Raw genomic sequence first — 18,363 nt, forward strand, 5'->3', positions numbered from 1 at the left:
ACCTTTTCTAAAACTTTTATAGAGTACATTTCCTAAACGTATTGTGAGACTTCTTTCGTTAAAAAACAATTCATTTGTTCTTGGTGCCATATATTGGAACTATTAACAGTGTTTTTAAACTAATGGAGTGTGCTTATAATAAAAAAAAGAACATGAAAATTTGTATCAAATTGCAGTACTATTAAAATAAATGTAATTCAGCCACAGTAGATAAACTGTACTATCACTATCATTTCATAGCTATTGAGAAGAATCTACAAATGTGGGAAGAAATGAAAAAAGGGAGCCAGTTTGGTCAGTCTTGTTGTTTGCGAGCAAAAATTGACATGAGTAGTAATAATGGGTGCATGAGGGACCCAACCCTTTATCGCTGCAAAATTCAACCACACCCAAGAACTGGAAATAAATACAAGTAAGTGTATCTCTTTGAATATGCTTTGTTGTGATCCTCTCTAAACATGGAGTAGATGCAAGTAGTCAAGAAACCTGGGCCTTTGTTCCCTCACAGATTAACTGCCTGGTGGCCTTCTGTAAAGGCATGTAGCTTTTCAGGAGCTGTTTACTTGTCAGTTAAGGTTATACTAGTTAAGATCATTTCCATCTATGAAAGTCCTTGAGTCTGCCTAAAGTTGTTTTTTGTGTATTGATTAGATATACTGTGATATGTATCTTTAGATGAAGAATCTTCATTTCCTGTAATAAGCTTTGATTCTGCTGTGTACATATTAATTCATAAAAGTAATAGTATTGAAAATTTACAGAAATACAAACAATACAAGAAAGTAGCATGTGTTTATTCTAGTTTTGACTAGTTTTCTTTGTGGGTTTGCAGGTTAACATATCTTTGTTTTTAAATGGTCCCCCCTCCAAAAATAAACCTACTTTATAAAATAAACCATGGAATATATTTTCTTATACTTTGGAGAAGCCTACTACATACAAATGCTGAATTAATACTTTCAAAGAGAATGGTGAATATAAATGATTACCTGGTTAGCTAATGCGACTTTCATTGCACTCAAGGGAGTGGATGTGTATGTCCATATATAGACAGACACTTACATGTGTGGTTATATGTGTGTATATGTTATTTCTATCTGGGTGATTGGTTCTTGTTTTACTAAGCAAATCCTTTACATTTGGATACTCATTTTCAGCATCAAATAATTGTAAAAGCATAATGTAATAGCATCTTAATCAAGTTGTATCTTAAAAATTAGAAGACATAGTGCAGTAATATATTTTTAAAACTTCAAATTGATATTGCATGTACATTATTTTAGGCAGAAATTGTTTTTAAGACTATTCCATCTTAAATGTAATTTTAATTAGCCTAATGATTTTCTGTTTTTGTTGTTGTTTTTTACTAGAGCATGAACTCTGTTTTTGAGTGCATTTAACTATAAGTATGTTAGACCCTTAGGTTTTTACTTGAATGAGGGGTTACTAAAGATACTCAAATGCTAAATTCTCTCAAAATTATTGTATATGTTGTTTATTTTTTCTTATGATATTTATTGGCTGTTACGAAATACTGTGATTGTAGAATTTGCCGAGCCAATACCTAATTGTGTATTAAATTGCAAATCTGCTCTTTTGTTTGAATATTGAGTGGGTAACTGACTCATTGTTCTCAAAGTCTAATAGTTTTGATATACTTTGAGTTATTATGAGTCATAAAACCTGTTGGTTTTTAAAGAAACTGTTAACTTGTAAAGAATTATATTTTAAATTAGTATTGCTGCTTATAATGCCTAATCTAAGATGGCAAGGGTCAAATGTTTCATGTTGATTTTTTTTTTAATTCTCTTTTTTCTAGTGTTTATCCAACATATGATTTTGCGTGCCCCATAGTTGACAGCATTGAAGGTGTTACGCATGCCCTGAGAACAACAGAGTACCATGACAGAGATGAACAGTTTTATTGGATTATTGAAGCTTTAGGCATAAGAAAACCATATATTTGGGAATATAGCCGGCTAAATCTCAACAACACAGTGCTATCGAAAAGAAAACTCACATGGTTTGTCAATGAAGGACTAGTAGATGGATGGTATGTTTAATATTACCTAGAATTGATAAGAAGTAAGGACAGAGTATATCAGTGATTTTTAAACTGCTTGAGAGGTGATTGGGACGAGGTCGAATGGGTAGGCCTGTAGAATTCCTGGTTCTCATCTTCATTTCAGCCAGTGCATTAGGGTCCTCCATCGTTCTGCTACAAACATGGAGTGCCCATTGTGGACCATGGCACATGAGAATGAGAAACATACTTGAGGGCACATCCTCTGCAGCTCTTAGCATTTAATAGAAAAGTGGTTATGACTCTGGTCCTTCATGTACCTGATTACCAAGCTCCATGCTCTGCTGAGGTGCTGGGATTTTTCTTTTCAGCTGGGTTCCAGTAAGGCCAAAATACCCATGACTTGAAATGAATATGTAAATGGTCTCTGCCTTGGTAGTGAGGACCCACTTTGTGAAGCAATTGCCCACAGGATTCAGCACCTAGAAAAAGAATGAAAGTCTCTATAGCATATTAGTAATCTATATGGGTTTTTAATGAAAAAGATGAAATAAAAACTAAAGTGATCTTATAGCCATGTATTTGTGTAAATGAAACCTGTTCAGATGGGTTATCAGGCTTGTATGTCTAAGAAAATCTTTTTTTACCTAAATTAACAAGACTATGTACACCAGTTTCTATTAGTATCGAGATAATAGTGACCAGGGTATATAGTTAAGTGTATGTTGAAAAATGTATTTTATACGTTGTACTGTGGAGCTGAATTTGATAAAAGGCGAGTTTATCTTGAGCCCTGTAAAAACGGGTATTATTGCAAACTTACTGAGGTTTACGAATCCCTACAGAATATTAATTACCTACATATATATTTTTTTCAGTCCAAAGGGCTTTATAAAGTATATTCATACATGGACTGTAGGATATCATCTTTTATCCAATTTTAATGGTCTCATGTAGAATAGAGACTTTGAATATTTGTTAAATAAAATTTAAAAAAATGCATTAATGCACGAATGTTCCATATTTGGAAATGTCACCATTGTGCATTTTTTCAAATGTGCTTTTACTATTTCCAGTACATTATTTTACCTCAGTATTTGACAAGTTAGCAGTTTTCTTTTCCTTGAACTTGGGCTCACTGATATTGCAATCTGCCTAATCAGTATAACCAAATGTTTAACAAGTTGAATGTAATTTATTATTCATTAAGATATCTTTTACTCTTTCCATCTACACATTTTAAAATCTCCTTGTTACCTAAAAATTTGCATATTTCCCAGGGATGACCCGAGGTTTCCTACGGTTCGTGGTGTCTTGAGAAGAGGGATGACAGTTGAAGGACTGAAACAGTTTATTGCTGCTCAGGTGGGTTATGGTTTCTTTTCCAGCATCTCTGTTAGAATTTTCAGCTGCATCTATTAATATTCCTTTTGTTTTTATTATCTCTGTTCTTTCTATTCCTTGTTTGTGTCTTAACGATTCAAGGGCAGAATTTTTAAAAATGTTTAGCACTGTTTATAATAGTGGAAAATTGAAAATGCCAAAGCTCCTAAGCTAGAGTTGGATAAAGACAGCAGAAGTATTTTTACCAGTGAAATACATGACTGTTGACTGTGACCAGTCTGTAGACTGAGCTTTTACAGTGCACCCGTTACGAGTAACCAAATTAGTCTGTACACAGTTAAGTTTTATATTTCAATGGAAGTAAACTTGCAAGTATTTTTATTGGGTTTATTTGTTTTCTCAACATGCTTAGCTTGAAATAAAGAAAAAGTTCTAATTAGTACATTTTGCTCTTAAAAATAATTTTATTATTGTTTTTCTAGGGCTCCTCTCGTTCAGTTGTGAATATGGAATGGGACAAAATTTGGGCATTTAACAAAAAGGTACACGTTTTAACTTTTGGCATTCTTTTCTAATGCCTAACTCCTGAATAATATACAAATAGAATTCATTAATTAGTGTGCTCATGGTAGAGAAAAGTTTGTGAAGAATGTTACCATTTTGCAGACTTTCAGGAAAATGGAATGTTTTCCTTTTTTAAATACATAAAGAGCATTAAGCCTATTAACTCTCCCAAACAAGTAGCAATGATTGAAACAAACTTGGAGTCATGGGGAACGGTAATAGTTTTTTCCATAAATCTTTTATGAACACTGCATTTCATTTTTCTGCTTTCAAGCTGCGAGCTCTCTGTAAGAAGGTATTACTTAATGCTTTTATTTGCTTTATTTAAAATAGCTGTTAGCATATTATGTGTTATAACCTGAGATGTTATATGGCTTTGAGGCACAATCACATTTATATGAAAGACTTGCTTATACAAACCCATTGAAAATGCATTATTCCTAGTATTAAAAACCATGTCCTCTGGTTTTCTTAGTGGCAAAGGGAAGATTTGGCTAATTCCATTCTACTGTTCCCTTGTGTAAAAAGAGGACGTAGAGTTTTAAAATTTCATACTTCATTGAGTTGTATTTAAGGTTCATTGATTACAATTCCTGTGTCTTAATGAATCCAGCTTTGTTTTTTTAACTGTTTCTTAACTGAAAGTCAAATGAGGAATACTGCATATTGACATTGTTAATTGCTGATTGGAAGCAGATGCTTGGACACTATAATAAGGCAAATCATTAAAATGCCATGTTTTAAATTATGGTTTCTGTGATTGTGTTCTGTAAATTCTTATTTGGGATTGCTGCTTGATTGTGCTGATGTCTTGCCTCAAGAAATAGTTGCTTGTTTCGCATGTGTCTTGAATTTATTTTATTTTAGTCTTTTGTATTTAGTGTTTTTGATACACGAAGGAAATATTAATTGGCTCTTTCTGTTGCTGCAGTTACTAATAATACATATGAATAGGATTTACTGGCAAAGTTAACATTGGTGTACTTTTCATTAATAATCCAATTTTTGAGGATTTTTAAGTTTCAGTAAAGTTAAACATGTACACGTAGTTCAAATATGTGAAATGTGTTTTCACTACAGTCAAATACTTCTGAAGGGTCTGTTAAGTTGAACAGCACGTTTCCCTATCTTCTTTCCTTTCATCTTTCCTTAGAAATCATTTTCACCTTTTAGATTTAGGTAATTCTTTTGGTATTTATTACTCATATCTCTAAATGAAGTATATGTGTTGCTGCTTTAGTTTTTAGTGTTAGGCATCATCAGTTAACTTCCCATGATGAAAGATGAAGATGTAAGTCTTTTACTCTTTCTAACTTCTTGGTTTGTTTCTAGTTGATCGTTTTGTTTTGTTTTGTTTTGTTTTCCCGAGTCATTTGCTTACTTTTCTAATTCTCTGTCCACGAGTTGTCTAAATTCCCTTCTGAAATATTCAGCTGCCTCAGGTATTCTTTCAGTTTAATCCTGGAAACGTCTCCACCAGAACTTTCTGCGCTGCTCTGATCTGTTCTGGATTAGTGCCCTGTTGGCTTCTGAGGCACAGCTGTCTTCCCAGGTCTCTCTTCATCATCTCCCCGGGGATTCCCTCTGCTTTTGTCCTGTAATGGATCACCTCAATCCTGGATCTTCCTTCCTTGTTTATTACCTTCTTGCTTTGCTGTACTGTATCCTCTGGTAGTTCCCTGAGAAGTGGAGCTTGGAATGAAGATGATTTTTGAGACCTTACATATCAGTAGCCTCCAACCTTTTTGGCACCAGGGACCCGTGTCATGGAATCACAAAAGACAACTTTTGTATAGGAGGGAGTGGGGAGGCGGGAGTGGCTGTAAATACAGGTGAAGTGCCCACCACTCACCTCCTGCCCCCGCCTCCTAAGTTTCATGGAAGACAGTTTTTCCGTGGGGGGTGGGAGTGGAGCTCTGTGGCCTGGTCCCTAACAGCCATGGACCGGTACCAGTCCACAGCCTGGGGGTTAGGGACTGCAGTTATATATATGACCTGATTTTTTTTGCTTTGAAATTTGTGATGATGTGCATTGGTGAGGGTCTGTTTTCATCCACATCCACTGGAAGAATATGTGGCTTTCACTCTGGAAACTCGTTCCTTCAGTTTTGAAAAATTTTTTGAATTCTTTTTTTTTTTTCTATTGTGTTTTCTTTCTTTTCTCTGGAATTCTTATGCAGGTATTGGGCCTTCTAGACCAGTTCCTCATTTTATTTTCTCTCTTATTTTCCATCTCGTCTTTTTTTTTTTTTTTTTAACTTTCTTGCAGACCTATTTAATTTTATCTTCTTACCTTTCTATTGTTTTTTATTTATTCTGTCATATTTCCACAATTTCTCTTGTTCTCTGAATTTTCAAAATAACTTTCTTTTCCTGTTTCATGGTATTAATGTTAATAGGTTTTTGTTTTTTGGGATTTTTGTGGGGGTTTTTTGTTGTTGTCTTTGTTTTGATAGTGTCTCTTTTCTCCAGTTTGTTTATTTTGGTTTCTTTCTTCATAGTAGAGGCATTTCTCAGATGTCTGGTTAGCCTTGGTTTCCTGCTCATGTTTAATATGGGGAACCAAAGAGTGATTGGAAGCCCTAAGAGCAAGAGTTGGGTTTGTCAACTGAGCTTGACTGTAGAACCATGGTCCCCAATCCCCGGGCCACGGACCAGTACTGGTCTGTGGAGCAGGAAGTGAGTGGCAGGCCAGCGAGGAAAGCTTCGTCTGTATTTACAGCCTCTCCCCATCACTAGCTCACTGCCTGAGCTCTGCCTCCTCTCAGATCAGTCACTGTCTCCCATCAACCCCAGATAGGACCATCCTGTTCCCGTCTAGTTGCAGGAAAATAAGCTCAGATCTCCCACTGATTCTGGGTTACTGTGAGTTGTATAATTATTTTATTATATGTTACAATGTAATAATAACAGAAATAAAGTGCACAATAAATGCAATGTGCTTGAATTATCCTGAAACCATCCTCCCACCCCTGGTCTATGGAAAAATTGTCTTCCATGAAACTGGTCCCTGTGCCAGAAAGTTTGGGAACCACTGCTATAGTGGTCTGGCTGGGCCACTCAGTTGGAGAGCCTCCACATCGGTAACTATGTCTTTTCTCTTGGATTGTGCAGTTTTCCCAGAGGAGTTTCTTTTAATCAACTGCCTGAAGTGTGAAGTCCTGGCTGCCAGGGCCTTGGATCTAATTGGGGGAAGACTGCTGAAGGCTTTTACATCCAGTGTCATACGTTCACTTACGCCACTTGTCTTTTGTGCTGTACCGTCACCCTCATCTCTTTCTGGTATCTTCCAGAATCTAGATACCTTCTTTTTCGCAGAGTAAACTTCCATTCTCTTTTTGAGGTAGGGAAGAGGCAGTTGCCTGGTTGTGTGGAGTGAAGAGAGCATGCTTCCATATGTTTTTCAGCTTCCAGAATTTTGTTGCTGTAATCTCCTTTTTTATTAAACTAATCCTTCTGGGTTTGTGCCTCTAAACCAAACCTTTCTTGTCTTTTAAGAGGGAGGTTGGGAGAGAATGAAGGTAGATGAGTATTTTCAATCTGCTTTGTTTATTCCTAAAGTCTGTAGGATCTTAATCATTAAACACCATCTTAAAAACATTGCACAGTTTGTAATCAATTGCTAATAAAAATGAAATTATTCTGCTCACATACTTTTGGTCTCTATTGCTGGCCTTCATGATGTCTTCCTATGTTGAAACCCATTACCTCCATCCCTTGAGGTACAGATCTCTTATTTAAGAGTTCATGTAACTCAATCTCAAATTACTACTTTATTTTCTGGCTTGCTCTATCTTTCTAAGCTCCACAAGTAAAATTTAAGGGAATCAGCAGTGAACTAAATTTAGTACCATGGCATTGTAAAGTAAGCGTTAGGGCAGAGCTAAACCATCATTCTTTGGATACTCTCCTACTCTTACTAATTCAGGATTTCTAAAAGCAGCTTCTGTTAAAAAAAACAATTAGCTGGAGTTCTTTGCATGCTCCTTTGGAGAAACAGCTCTATCTGTAGAGTGAATTGTACATGATAAAGAAAAAAAGGGAAACATGGATGAAGGGGACAGTGAGACAGGGGGTGGTTAGTAGTCTCAATATCCCTCCAAAAATACTGTGATCCTTGTTTTCTTAGCCTGACTTTTCATCTTGACAGGAAACTAGTACATAATTATTCTGTATCGTGGCTAAATGGAACATACCTAATTTCCCCCCCAAAAATTTACCTTGGTACTAGTTACTAGTAGGAGATATTTCAAGAGCTTATGTTGCATTAACCTCACTAATTTTCTTCTTGGTTTTACTTGAGTGCTAAGGTTTTAACTTTTCAGTCAAGGCAAAAGAGTCACAGCTTTAAGATATTCATTTCAGAGCTATTATCTCCATCAACCTTTATTTTAAAATTTATGTTAGTGCTTCAGTAGTTTGATAAGTTTTCCCCAACTGTCATCTCAACCCCCTTGCGTCTGTCCCCAGCCAGCAAAATATATAGAGACTTTTCTCCCTGCCCCCAAATAAGGAGTCTTCCTTCCAGTGGAAACATTTTTAGTAGATCCCAATAAATAGAACAGAAGCCTAGCTGTTCTGGTTCAAGTGTTGAAGGGGGTGTGGAGCCCACTGGCTTCAGTCCGATGTCTGTCCTTTCCCTTCCACTTGCTGCTGCCAGGACGCCTTGTAATCCTAAGGGCTCCTTGGAGTAATTTGACAACAGCCCATCTAGAGGCTCTTAGAATTGTATAACTTTAGAGCTGAAAAGGATTTTTATACCTTTTAATCCAAGGTTTTCTAAACTTGCCTAATCTTGACCATCCTGTGGAATGCTTGTTAAAAATAGGTTTCTGGAATTTACTTTAGACCATTAGAATTATAATCCTTTAGGGTTAAGTTGCCTGAGAATCTGTGCTAACAATTACCGCTCATGATTATTATAATTAGTCCAGTTGTAGGAAACATCATTCTGCTCTTTTTGTCAGCTGAGGAAATGAGCTCTAGTGAACTGAAGCGAGTTTCTCATGTAGGGTTGTCTTAAGGTTTTAGCCTCTTATACATAGTGTCTTCCTGGCTTAAATACTGAACTGAGTAGTCACAAATTAAATCCTTGATCATTCCAGCCCAGTAGAATCTGAAAGGAGGAATCTTTTACTAGTAAAGATGACACCTAAGTATCAAGGAAAGAATGAAATAGTCAATTTAGAGAGGCTGGTTCTGAGTTGGTACTGGCACAAAATATAAGCAGATGAGGAATAGGAAATAGGGGGAAGTTAAGTAGCTTTTCAAACTTTGCATGAATGACCCCGTAAGATGGCGTCTCTGAGTTCATTTAGAATTCCACAATATTATTCTTTTCAGAAGCTGAAAAATACCCTCAAAGCAAGCAAAAAATCCAACCCAACAATGACAGTAACAAAAAGTGCAATATAAAACAAACACAGCCAAGTTTAATTAGCCATGCTGTTATTTCCTACATCCTCCTAATGAGAAAAAATAACTTCTGTTACTTAGCTATTTGAGTCTATGTTTGCTTTTATGTACATTTTTCTCCCATATGTTTTATATGTGTGGTCTCCAAGCCCTGGGCTATGGACCGGTGCTAGTCCATGGCCTGTTAGGAACCGGGCCGCACAGCAGGAGGTGAGCAGCAGGCAGGGGAGCAAGCGAAGTTTCATCTGTATTTACAGTCCCTGGCATCACCGCATAAGCCTGCCTGCCGTCAGATCAGCTGTGTCATTAGATTCTCATAGGAATTCATATCCTACTGTAAACTGCACATGTGAAGGATCTAGGTTGTGCATTCCTTATGAGAATCTAATATCTGATGATCTGAGCTGGAGCTGAGGCAGTGATGCTAGCGTTGAGGAACAGCTGCAAATACAGATTATCATTAGCAGAGAGGGTTTGGCGGCACAATAAATGTAATACGCTTGACTCATCCTGAAACCATCCTCCCCCGGTCCCTGGAAAAATTGTCTTCCATGAAACTGGTCCCTGGTGCCATAAAGGTTAGGGACTGCTGCTTTATATAGTGTTTCAACATTGCTATTGTGATTGGTCATCATAGACAATTTTAAATTGAACTATTTTAGAGGTAGAATAGGTTAGAACATAATGAATATGACCATTTATTCATTTAATCTGCAAATATTTATTGGCTACCGACATGTGACAGGCCCTTGCTAGGTATTGGGAATACACTGGTCCATATATATATATGTGTGTGTGTCTATATATATATATATAGACACACACACACACACACACACATACATATACGTCTATAATGTAGACCAGTAGAAATATCTTGTTTATACTTTTATTTTATAGAATTGCCTTATTATAGTGACCTAATGCTGTTCTGCTTTTGATAGTGATGTGTTGCCTAATGCCAATTGTAGAAAATGATACTGAAACACAAATATCTATATTCCTTTAAAATGGACTTCTCCAATAATACAAAATGGAATATCACTTTTATCTGTAGGATTAATACATAACCCCACAGGATACTTTTTTTTTCTACCTTCTAATACCAGATTTTAAAATTATTTTCAAAATATTTCTAATATTATGCTTCAGTTGGTTTCTTTTCACCTGCCAGTAGTTATTCCTGGGAAAGAACTCTAAATCCTTCAGGTAGTCTTGGTTTCTGATTGTTTTTCTTTTTTCTATTTGATGGTAAATATTAGAGAAGAGTTAACAGATAAAGAAAAAATTAGTAAATGCAGTAACAAGAAAGCCAGTTAGTATTCCTGTGCTGTTATTGATTTTATTTATAATGTCCTAAGCAGTGTTTCAGTGTTTTAACACGAGGATATATTTGTTGCAGGTTATCGACCCGGTGGCCCCGCGATATGTTGCATTACTGAAGAAAGAAGTGATCCCAGTGAATGTCCCTGAAGCTCAGGAGGAGATGAAAGAAGTAGCCAAACACCCAAAGGTTACCCTGACGTTTCATCAGTGTTGTTCTCTTTATTAAAAAAAGGAACAGGATAATAAAAGGGGACAGACATGTACTTTCGTGGTAATAGCAGTATTTGGGGATCATTTCTATTCAACTTTATTTGTCAGGATTTGTTACCAGTTGAAGTAAATCTTTTTGGATTTCTTGCTGAAGAAGTTTATCCTAGTAATAATCCACAGCATATCACACAGAACTGTTATACTCAGTCGGTGCTTATTTTGTATTCTGTAGCGGTAGCATATTAGTGTGCAGTACGAATTTCTCTCTTCCTGGAGTCATTCTGAAAGATGAGGTAGTATATAATTCACATTCTTATCTTCATATGGAAGCTGAGGTGCTTTCTCTATTAACTAGGTTATTCACTGTCACCTTTGTCTTTAAGCCAAAATATTAGACCTCCTAATTTTGAATCACAACTTGACTTCATAGTCTGCCACACTGTCATTTGCCCTGTTTTGGAAAGTATAAGTGAAATGAAAATGGTATCTGTCCATCTCAATTCCAAATAGAGTTCCTCTTAGTTAAGCCATTTTTGTCCTGGATAGTCATGACTGCTTGGTTGCCTGTCTTGAAGCAAAAATCGGGTTCTTTTATTCCAGCTTTGCAAATTGTCTCTAAATAACTTCATTAAAACTGAGGATGGCTGGGCACAGTGGCTCATTCCTGTAAGCCTAGCACTTTGAGAGGCTGAGGTGGGAGGATCACTTGAGGCCAGGAGTTTGAGACCAGCGTGGGCAGTATAGTAAGACCTCGTCTCTACAAAAAAAAAATTAAAAAATTAGCCAGGCCTGGCAGCACATGCATGTCATCGTAGCTACTTGGGAGGCTGAGGCAGGAGGATCACTTGAGCCCAGGAGTTTGAGGTTGCTGTGAGCTATGATCGGGTCACTGGAATCCAGCCTAGGTGACAGAGTGAGACTTTGTCTCAAAAAAACAAAACAAAACCCCTGAAGATTATGTTCATGGACTAACTCATAACTATGTTCATATAGAACTCACATATAATATAGGTTGTGAAGGGCTATAAATATTCTGAATTACGGCCTTATATGATTTTCTTTCTATTTATGACAATAGCTATTTTTTAATTTTAAAGATTTGAAGCCCAGTACGATTTTTGGATGTGTGTGTATGTGTTTAATTGATTGATTTGGCTTTGTCTTTATCTTACATCTGATTGGTTTGACCAGGTGAGTGATGGTATCTAACTGTCATATCACCTACTGTATAGTTAGCATAAATACGAAGCTTACAGAATGTTTTAAAATTTGAATGGTGAGAATAAAACTTTTTAAGATTGTTTATTGTTAAAATGACATTTGTGGTAAAATAGCTCAAATTACTGAGTACTGCTCATTGTTAAATGAGAACTAATTGATTAGGAAGCAGACGGTTAAATTGTGACTGGATTGATTGATTACTCAATTTGATCTGGGGAATTTTCATTATTGAACTTCTGTCACGAAGTGTTCTACATTTAACCTATCAGTGTTCCGTTCTGAGCCCAGTAGAATGTCATTTATTACAACATAATGATTTTTCTCAAATGCATTGGTGCATTTATTGAACAATTTTTAAACACATGCCATTTAATGTTTATTTCAAATGGTCTTGTACTTTTTTTCTTTTCAATTCTACCAGATAAAAACAAATTTAACAACGATAGCATTCTTTTTATTCCTTGTATCTTTCCTCTCCATATGATACACACCAAAAAGGAAGAAAATCCCTGTGTGTGTGTGTGTGTGTGTGTGTGTGTATAAATAAAAAGAATACTTTCTTTAAAGTTTTTCTTCTAAAATCTGAAAGGTCCACAGTTTCCTGCTTAAGGTGTCATCTGTTGTCCTTTAATGTTCTGTAGGCACTGCTCAGGAATGACTTTATTTTCTCCTTTGCTGCAAAAGCAGTGAGATTCTGAGGATAGGAAGCAGACTCTGGTTGAAGGGCTGCTAAGTGATAACTAAAACTGTCTTAGGTCTGAAATTAATGAATGATTTTTTTAGGCTGTAAGTAATCTTAGGGGCAGGCTGCCTCATCTAACTCCATTAGCATTAGCAGTCACATGGCTGGTCCAGTGTCACAGAGCTGGGATCCAAACCAGTGATTTCTACTCTGAGGCCAGTGTGGCTCTTTTTGTAACAAGTATGTACTGTTTAAAAGCTAAGAACAGAATTGGGAATACAGTTATGTTAAAATAAATAGATAGAGAAAAGGTAAAACATTTTCTTCCTGATATAGCAGTGAACTGTTGATAGCATAGTAACAGGGATAACTTGTTTTGTTAAAGAATAAAATGAATGTATGAATTTGCATACAGGGTTCCTTAAGTTGTTACTTCAGCCAACACTCTCTATTTCTTTTATCAATCAGAATCCTGATGTTGGTTTGAAGCCTGTGTGGTATAGTCCCAAGGTTTTCATTGAAGGTGCTGATGCAGAGACTTTTTCAGAAGGCGAGATGGTTACATTTATAAATTGGGGCAACATCAACATTACAAAAATACACAAGTAAGAACTTTTTGTTTGTTTTCAAATAACTATGGAAAAAAAGTCTTTTTATTTACTTATTAAACGTTGCCTAATTCAGACTCATTTATTTTGCTGACTAGTAAATCTGCCCAGACATAGATACTGCAAATTCTTGACCCAAATTAAATTTTTTTCCATATATGTTCCAGTTTACTAATAAGCTATCAGGATGTCTTTCACTTGTGGTGTTGAAAATTTGTACACCTAGATATAAAAAATAGTTCTAATGCTTTAGAGCCCCCTTGTATTTATCATCTCATTAAATAGCTGCCTGGTGGGTGCGTCCTTTGCATAAAATATAACATAATCTTTATCCTAAAATTTACTTTAAAATTGATTGGTTGATGATGAATTTAACTTTCTAGTTACTATAATGTTATACGCTTCTTAATTTGATCTTCACATTATATAAATGGAACATAGTATGCTTAAGATTAATTTATGTAAATCTGAAATCTTAATTGCCTAGTCATTAATATGATTGCAAGTAATTGCTTAATGTTTTTAAATAAAGTGTTTCAGATTTTATAATCTTTAATGCAAGTGACTTTAAATTTATAAATATGTTCATGTTCTTTTTCAAATGTTTGTAGATCTGTTCTCTAGTGGATTATTATCTGGATAACAGAAATTATATTTTATTCATCTATTGACCTATGCAGGTCTGGCATATAAGAAGTTCAAATAAATGTTAGATTTGAAATTTTTTCAAAGAAAAATTTTTATCCATTTATTATAAAATAAAATAGGTTATTTTATAATAATTTAAAATTAATGCATCTATGACAGTTTTCTTCCAAACACTTTTCAATTTTATATCTAGAAACGCAGATGGAAAAATTGTATCTCTTGATGCAAAATTGAATTTGGAGAACAAAGACTACAAGAAAACCACTAAGATCACTTGGCTTGCAGAGACTACACGTGCTCTTCCTATTCCAGCAATCTGTGTCACGTATGAGCACTTGATCACAAAGCCAGTGCTAGGAAAAGATGAGGACTTTAAGCAGTATGTCAACAAGAACAGTAAGGTAACCTTCTAAAAGAAACCATATTTCATCTTGTTACATAAAACTTTTGTTTAGAGTTTTAAAAATTAATTTTAAGTATTTTGCTTCTTTAAATAAAATGGAAAAGATCTGTAGAATTTTATTTAAATAGAAAGGTGTAAGTAATGTTCCCATTTTACAAATAATAGTAAGTGAAGCACAGTGAGGTTAAGTAACTTGCTTGAGGACAAACAGTAAATAGAAGTGGAGTTGGGATTCAAACCATGCATCCTGGCCCTTGCACTTAAGTGCTGTGTTAGTATGCCTTTCAGCTAAGTGTATTATGTGCTTCTTGCATTGTATGTCATACTTATGGTGGTGGGAAAATTGTTTCTGCAGAAATGGCTTGAGTCTAGTTATTTAAAAGGTTCCTGAAGCCATTCAGTTTATAAATGTTAACTTTTAAAAATGTGATAAATCTAATTGTCATTTATTTAAACACACTTCACTGTTTCTCTCTGTGTGCTTAAGTAGTAAACTTTTTAACATAGCTGTTTAAAATGGGAATGTTCCAGCTACTGGAAAAACTACTTGCATTTTAGAGTTGTTTTAGTGCTCTGATTTTGAAAAAGTGTATTTTGGTCTTCTATCGTGTTTATAGCATGAAGAACTAATGCTTGGGGATCCTTGCCTTAAGGATTTGAAAAAAGGAGACATTATACAACTGCAGAGAAGAGGATTCTTCATATGTGATCAGCCTTATGAACCTGTTAGGTAAATGTAACTGAACGTGTAAATGAAAATACTTACAAGTTCTTACATTTTAAAAATTGAGCTTTTACTAAAATAATGTACCTATGATAAATCTTTTCTCAGCTTTATTTGTTTTATATTTAATATTTCAGACTTAAGTAATTTAACAATCTTTGAAACAACATAATATGCATTTTCCACTACACATTAATAATTATTCATTTCTAAAAGTAAATCATCTTACAATCAGTCTTCATGTAGCCCAAGTATAAAGAAAAAAATTTTAGTACTATATATTACTTTAACTTTGGGTGAAAATTATTACCATTACCCTTTTCTTTGAGGTGAATTTTCATTAGCTATATTATAGAATATAAATAATGCAAGCAGGTAGGTACGTTTAGAGGGAAAAAAATAATGAATGTTTGTATTTTTTTTAAGAAAACCACTAAGTAGTAGGATAACTAGAAGGAGAACTTTCAATTTGTAAATTTTTGCCCTGTTCCTTTTGGTTTTCTTTTTATCTCTGCCTTGTTTTCTTTTTTAATTATTATTGTGTTTCTTTAACTCTGCGGTCAGACCTCTCTCTAGAGCTTTAGACTTGTGAATCTAACTGCCTTTTAGACATTTTTGAATAGATGTGTTTCAAGATGTGTTTCAACCTCAAACTCGATGTGTTCAAAATTCTAGGATCCTAGGTATCATGTCTGATTTGTTCTTCTCCTTCATCCCTTTGTCCAGTCAGTAAATCTTGTTGTTTGTGCTGTCTGTCTGGTCTATCTCTGTGGATCCATTCCTCTGCCTTGTTTCAGGCCCTTAGCATGTCTTCCTTGATTGTCAAAATACGTTTCCAAGGCATATCCAGCTTGGTCCTTTTCCGGTTTCAGTTTACACCAGTCTGAAAATTTCAAAATAACAATTTTATCACGCTTCTCCCTCTCCTTAAAAATTCTTGTTAGTTTCAGGTAAAAATCTAAGCTTTTTAGTTTGACATTTAAAATTTTTTATGTTGTGGCCTCTCTACGCACTTGGGCCATATCTGTTGCATTTTCCCTTCTGTTCAACTTACGGGACTGCCTAGAGCTTTCTAAAGGTGTCAAGTGCCTTTGAGTCTCTGTGCCTTTTCCTAGAAAGGCTCTGCTTCTTTTTATTCATCTGAGTAACTTTTCAAATGTTACTTCCTCCAGAGCTTCCATACATTGCTCTATTCTGAGCACTCAACCTGTGTGTCCCCACAGCATCCAGCACTTTCCTCTTTAGAATGTTTATCACACACTGTTGAAACGAGACCTATTTATTTATTTTGTTTCTACCACTGGAATTTAAGCTTATTAGGGACAGATACTTTTTCTTATTCATCTTAGTATCACATTGCCCTTAGTCATATAAGATCATAGATGTAAACAGTGTAGCACAGTGCCTGGTACTTACTAAACCATCATTAAATAGTTAGTGATGGTGGTGATACCACCAACTAGAGCAATGGAATAGATTCTCAATTTATTCTCAGGAAATTGTTGAACTTTCCAAGAAATGGTTCTGGAACAACTGAATAGCCACATAAAAAGAGAGAAGTTGGACTCCTACCTCATATAATATAGAAAGTTAACTCAAAATATATCAAAGACCTAAATGTAAGAGCTATAACTATAAAAATCTTAAGAATAAAATGTAAGTATAAATCTTTGTAACCTTGGGAGTGCTTCCTTGGATATAATACCTAACGCACGAGCTACCAAAGAAAAAATAGATCAATTAGACTTCATCAAAATTTCAACACCTTGTGTTTCAAAGAATAAAAGAAAGTAAAAGAAAAACTACAGAATGGGATAAAATATTTACACGTATATCCAATAAAGGACTTGTATGCAGAAGACAAATCAATTAAAAGTGAACAAAGAATCTGAATAGGTATTTTTCCAAAGCAGATATACAAGTGGTCAATAAGCACATTAAAAATGTTCACCATCATTAGTTGTTGAGGAAATGCAGATCAAAACCACAAGTAGGAACCACTGCAAACCCACTAGGAAGATTAAAATAAAAAAGACAATAACAAGTGGTGGAAAGTGGAGAAATTAGACTCCTTATATGTTGCTGGTAGAATTATAAAATGGTACAGCCACTTTGGCAAACAGTTTGGCAGTTCCTCCAAAAGTTAAATAAAGAGTTACCGTTTAACCCATCAATTTCACTTCTATGTGTATATCCAAGAAAAATAAAAACATATACAAAAACTTGTACATAAATGCTCATAGCTGCATTATTCATAATTGCTAAAAACAGAAACAACTCCAATGTCCATTGACAGATGAACGTGTAAATTAAATGTGATACATTTGTACAATGGAGTATACCATAAAATGGAATGCTACAACATGGATGAACCTTGTAAACATGCTAAGTGAAAGAAGCCAGTCACAACAAACTACATAGTGTATGATTCCATTTATATGAAACATCCAGAATAGGCAAATCCAAGGAAACCAAATAGATTAGTCATTGGTTGCCAGGGGCTAGAAGAATTTGGGGGCTGGGGAGTAATTGATAAAGGGTAGAAGGTTTCTTTTTGGTGTGATATAAATGTTCTGAAATCAGATAGTGGTGGTGGTTGCATAACTTTAACCATTGAATTGTATCCTTACAAAGAATGAACTTTGAGGGGTGTGAATTATATCTCAATAAAGCTGTTATTTAAAAATACTGAAGAGATACAACCCTATTGTTACTGAATTGTTTCTATTTTTATTTTGTAGCTGTTATCACAAAATTTGCAGAAATCTTTTGCTTGTAAATGGTCTTGGCAGTGGATTATTGCTAATTACATTACCCTTTAGAATTGAGGAATTTTTATCAAATAAATGTTTTACAGAAATTCTTCTGTTTATAAGCAAATTAGGTGTAATATGTAGATATATTTCCTTTAAGTCAAAAATTAAACCATTAAAACATCCACTAATGGCATTTCTGGTGGCAGGCAGAGTAGAAGTACTTTTGCCCTGGGCTTAGTTTGTTCATATCTATGAAAGTTCATAAACTGGAAGTTTGTAATAAGGACTGTCAACTTTTATTTATGTATTGTTTTTAAACTACTCTGAAGAGCCTGTGATTTGAATAGTAAGAGAATAGATTATTTTATACTTTGAAAAGCATTAACTCAGTGCCATTGAATTTCTCTCAGAATTCAGTTTTAATCTGTTCAGATAATTT

The 18,363-nt window shown here is 34.9% G+C and overlaps 1 protein-coding gene across 1 annotated transcript in view; it reads left to right on the top strand.

Moving 5' to 3' along the window:
* The window catches only part of EPRS1 (glutamyl-prolyl-tRNA synthetase 1), a 65,231-nt gene that overhangs the window by 19,321 nt on the left and 27,547 nt on the right, over positions 1 to 18,363 (top strand). Inside the window, exons 9-16 of the mRNA XM_069459754.1 lie at positions 241 to 412; positions 1,820 to 2,053; positions 3,304 to 3,388; positions 3,850 to 3,909; positions 10,749 to 10,859; positions 13,254 to 13,390; positions 14,235 to 14,442; positions 15,062 to 15,174. Coding sequence (XP_069315855.1) covers positions 241 to 412; positions 1,820 to 2,053; positions 3,304 to 3,388; positions 3,850 to 3,909; positions 10,749 to 10,859; positions 13,254 to 13,390; positions 14,235 to 14,442; positions 15,062 to 15,174 — 1,120 coding nt within the window. The remainder of the gene's footprint in view (positions 1 to 240; positions 413 to 1,819; positions 2,054 to 3,303; positions 3,389 to 3,849; positions 3,910 to 10,748; positions 10,860 to 13,253; positions 13,391 to 14,234; positions 14,443 to 15,061; positions 15,175 to 18,363) is intronic.

This window comes from Eulemur rufifrons, chromosome 27, assembly GCF_041146395.1.
Source record: "Eulemur rufifrons isolate Redbay chromosome 27, OSU_ERuf_1, whole genome shotgun sequence".
Taxonomy (NCBI): Eukaryota; Metazoa; Chordata; class Mammalia; order Primates; family Lemuridae; genus Eulemur; species Eulemur rufifrons.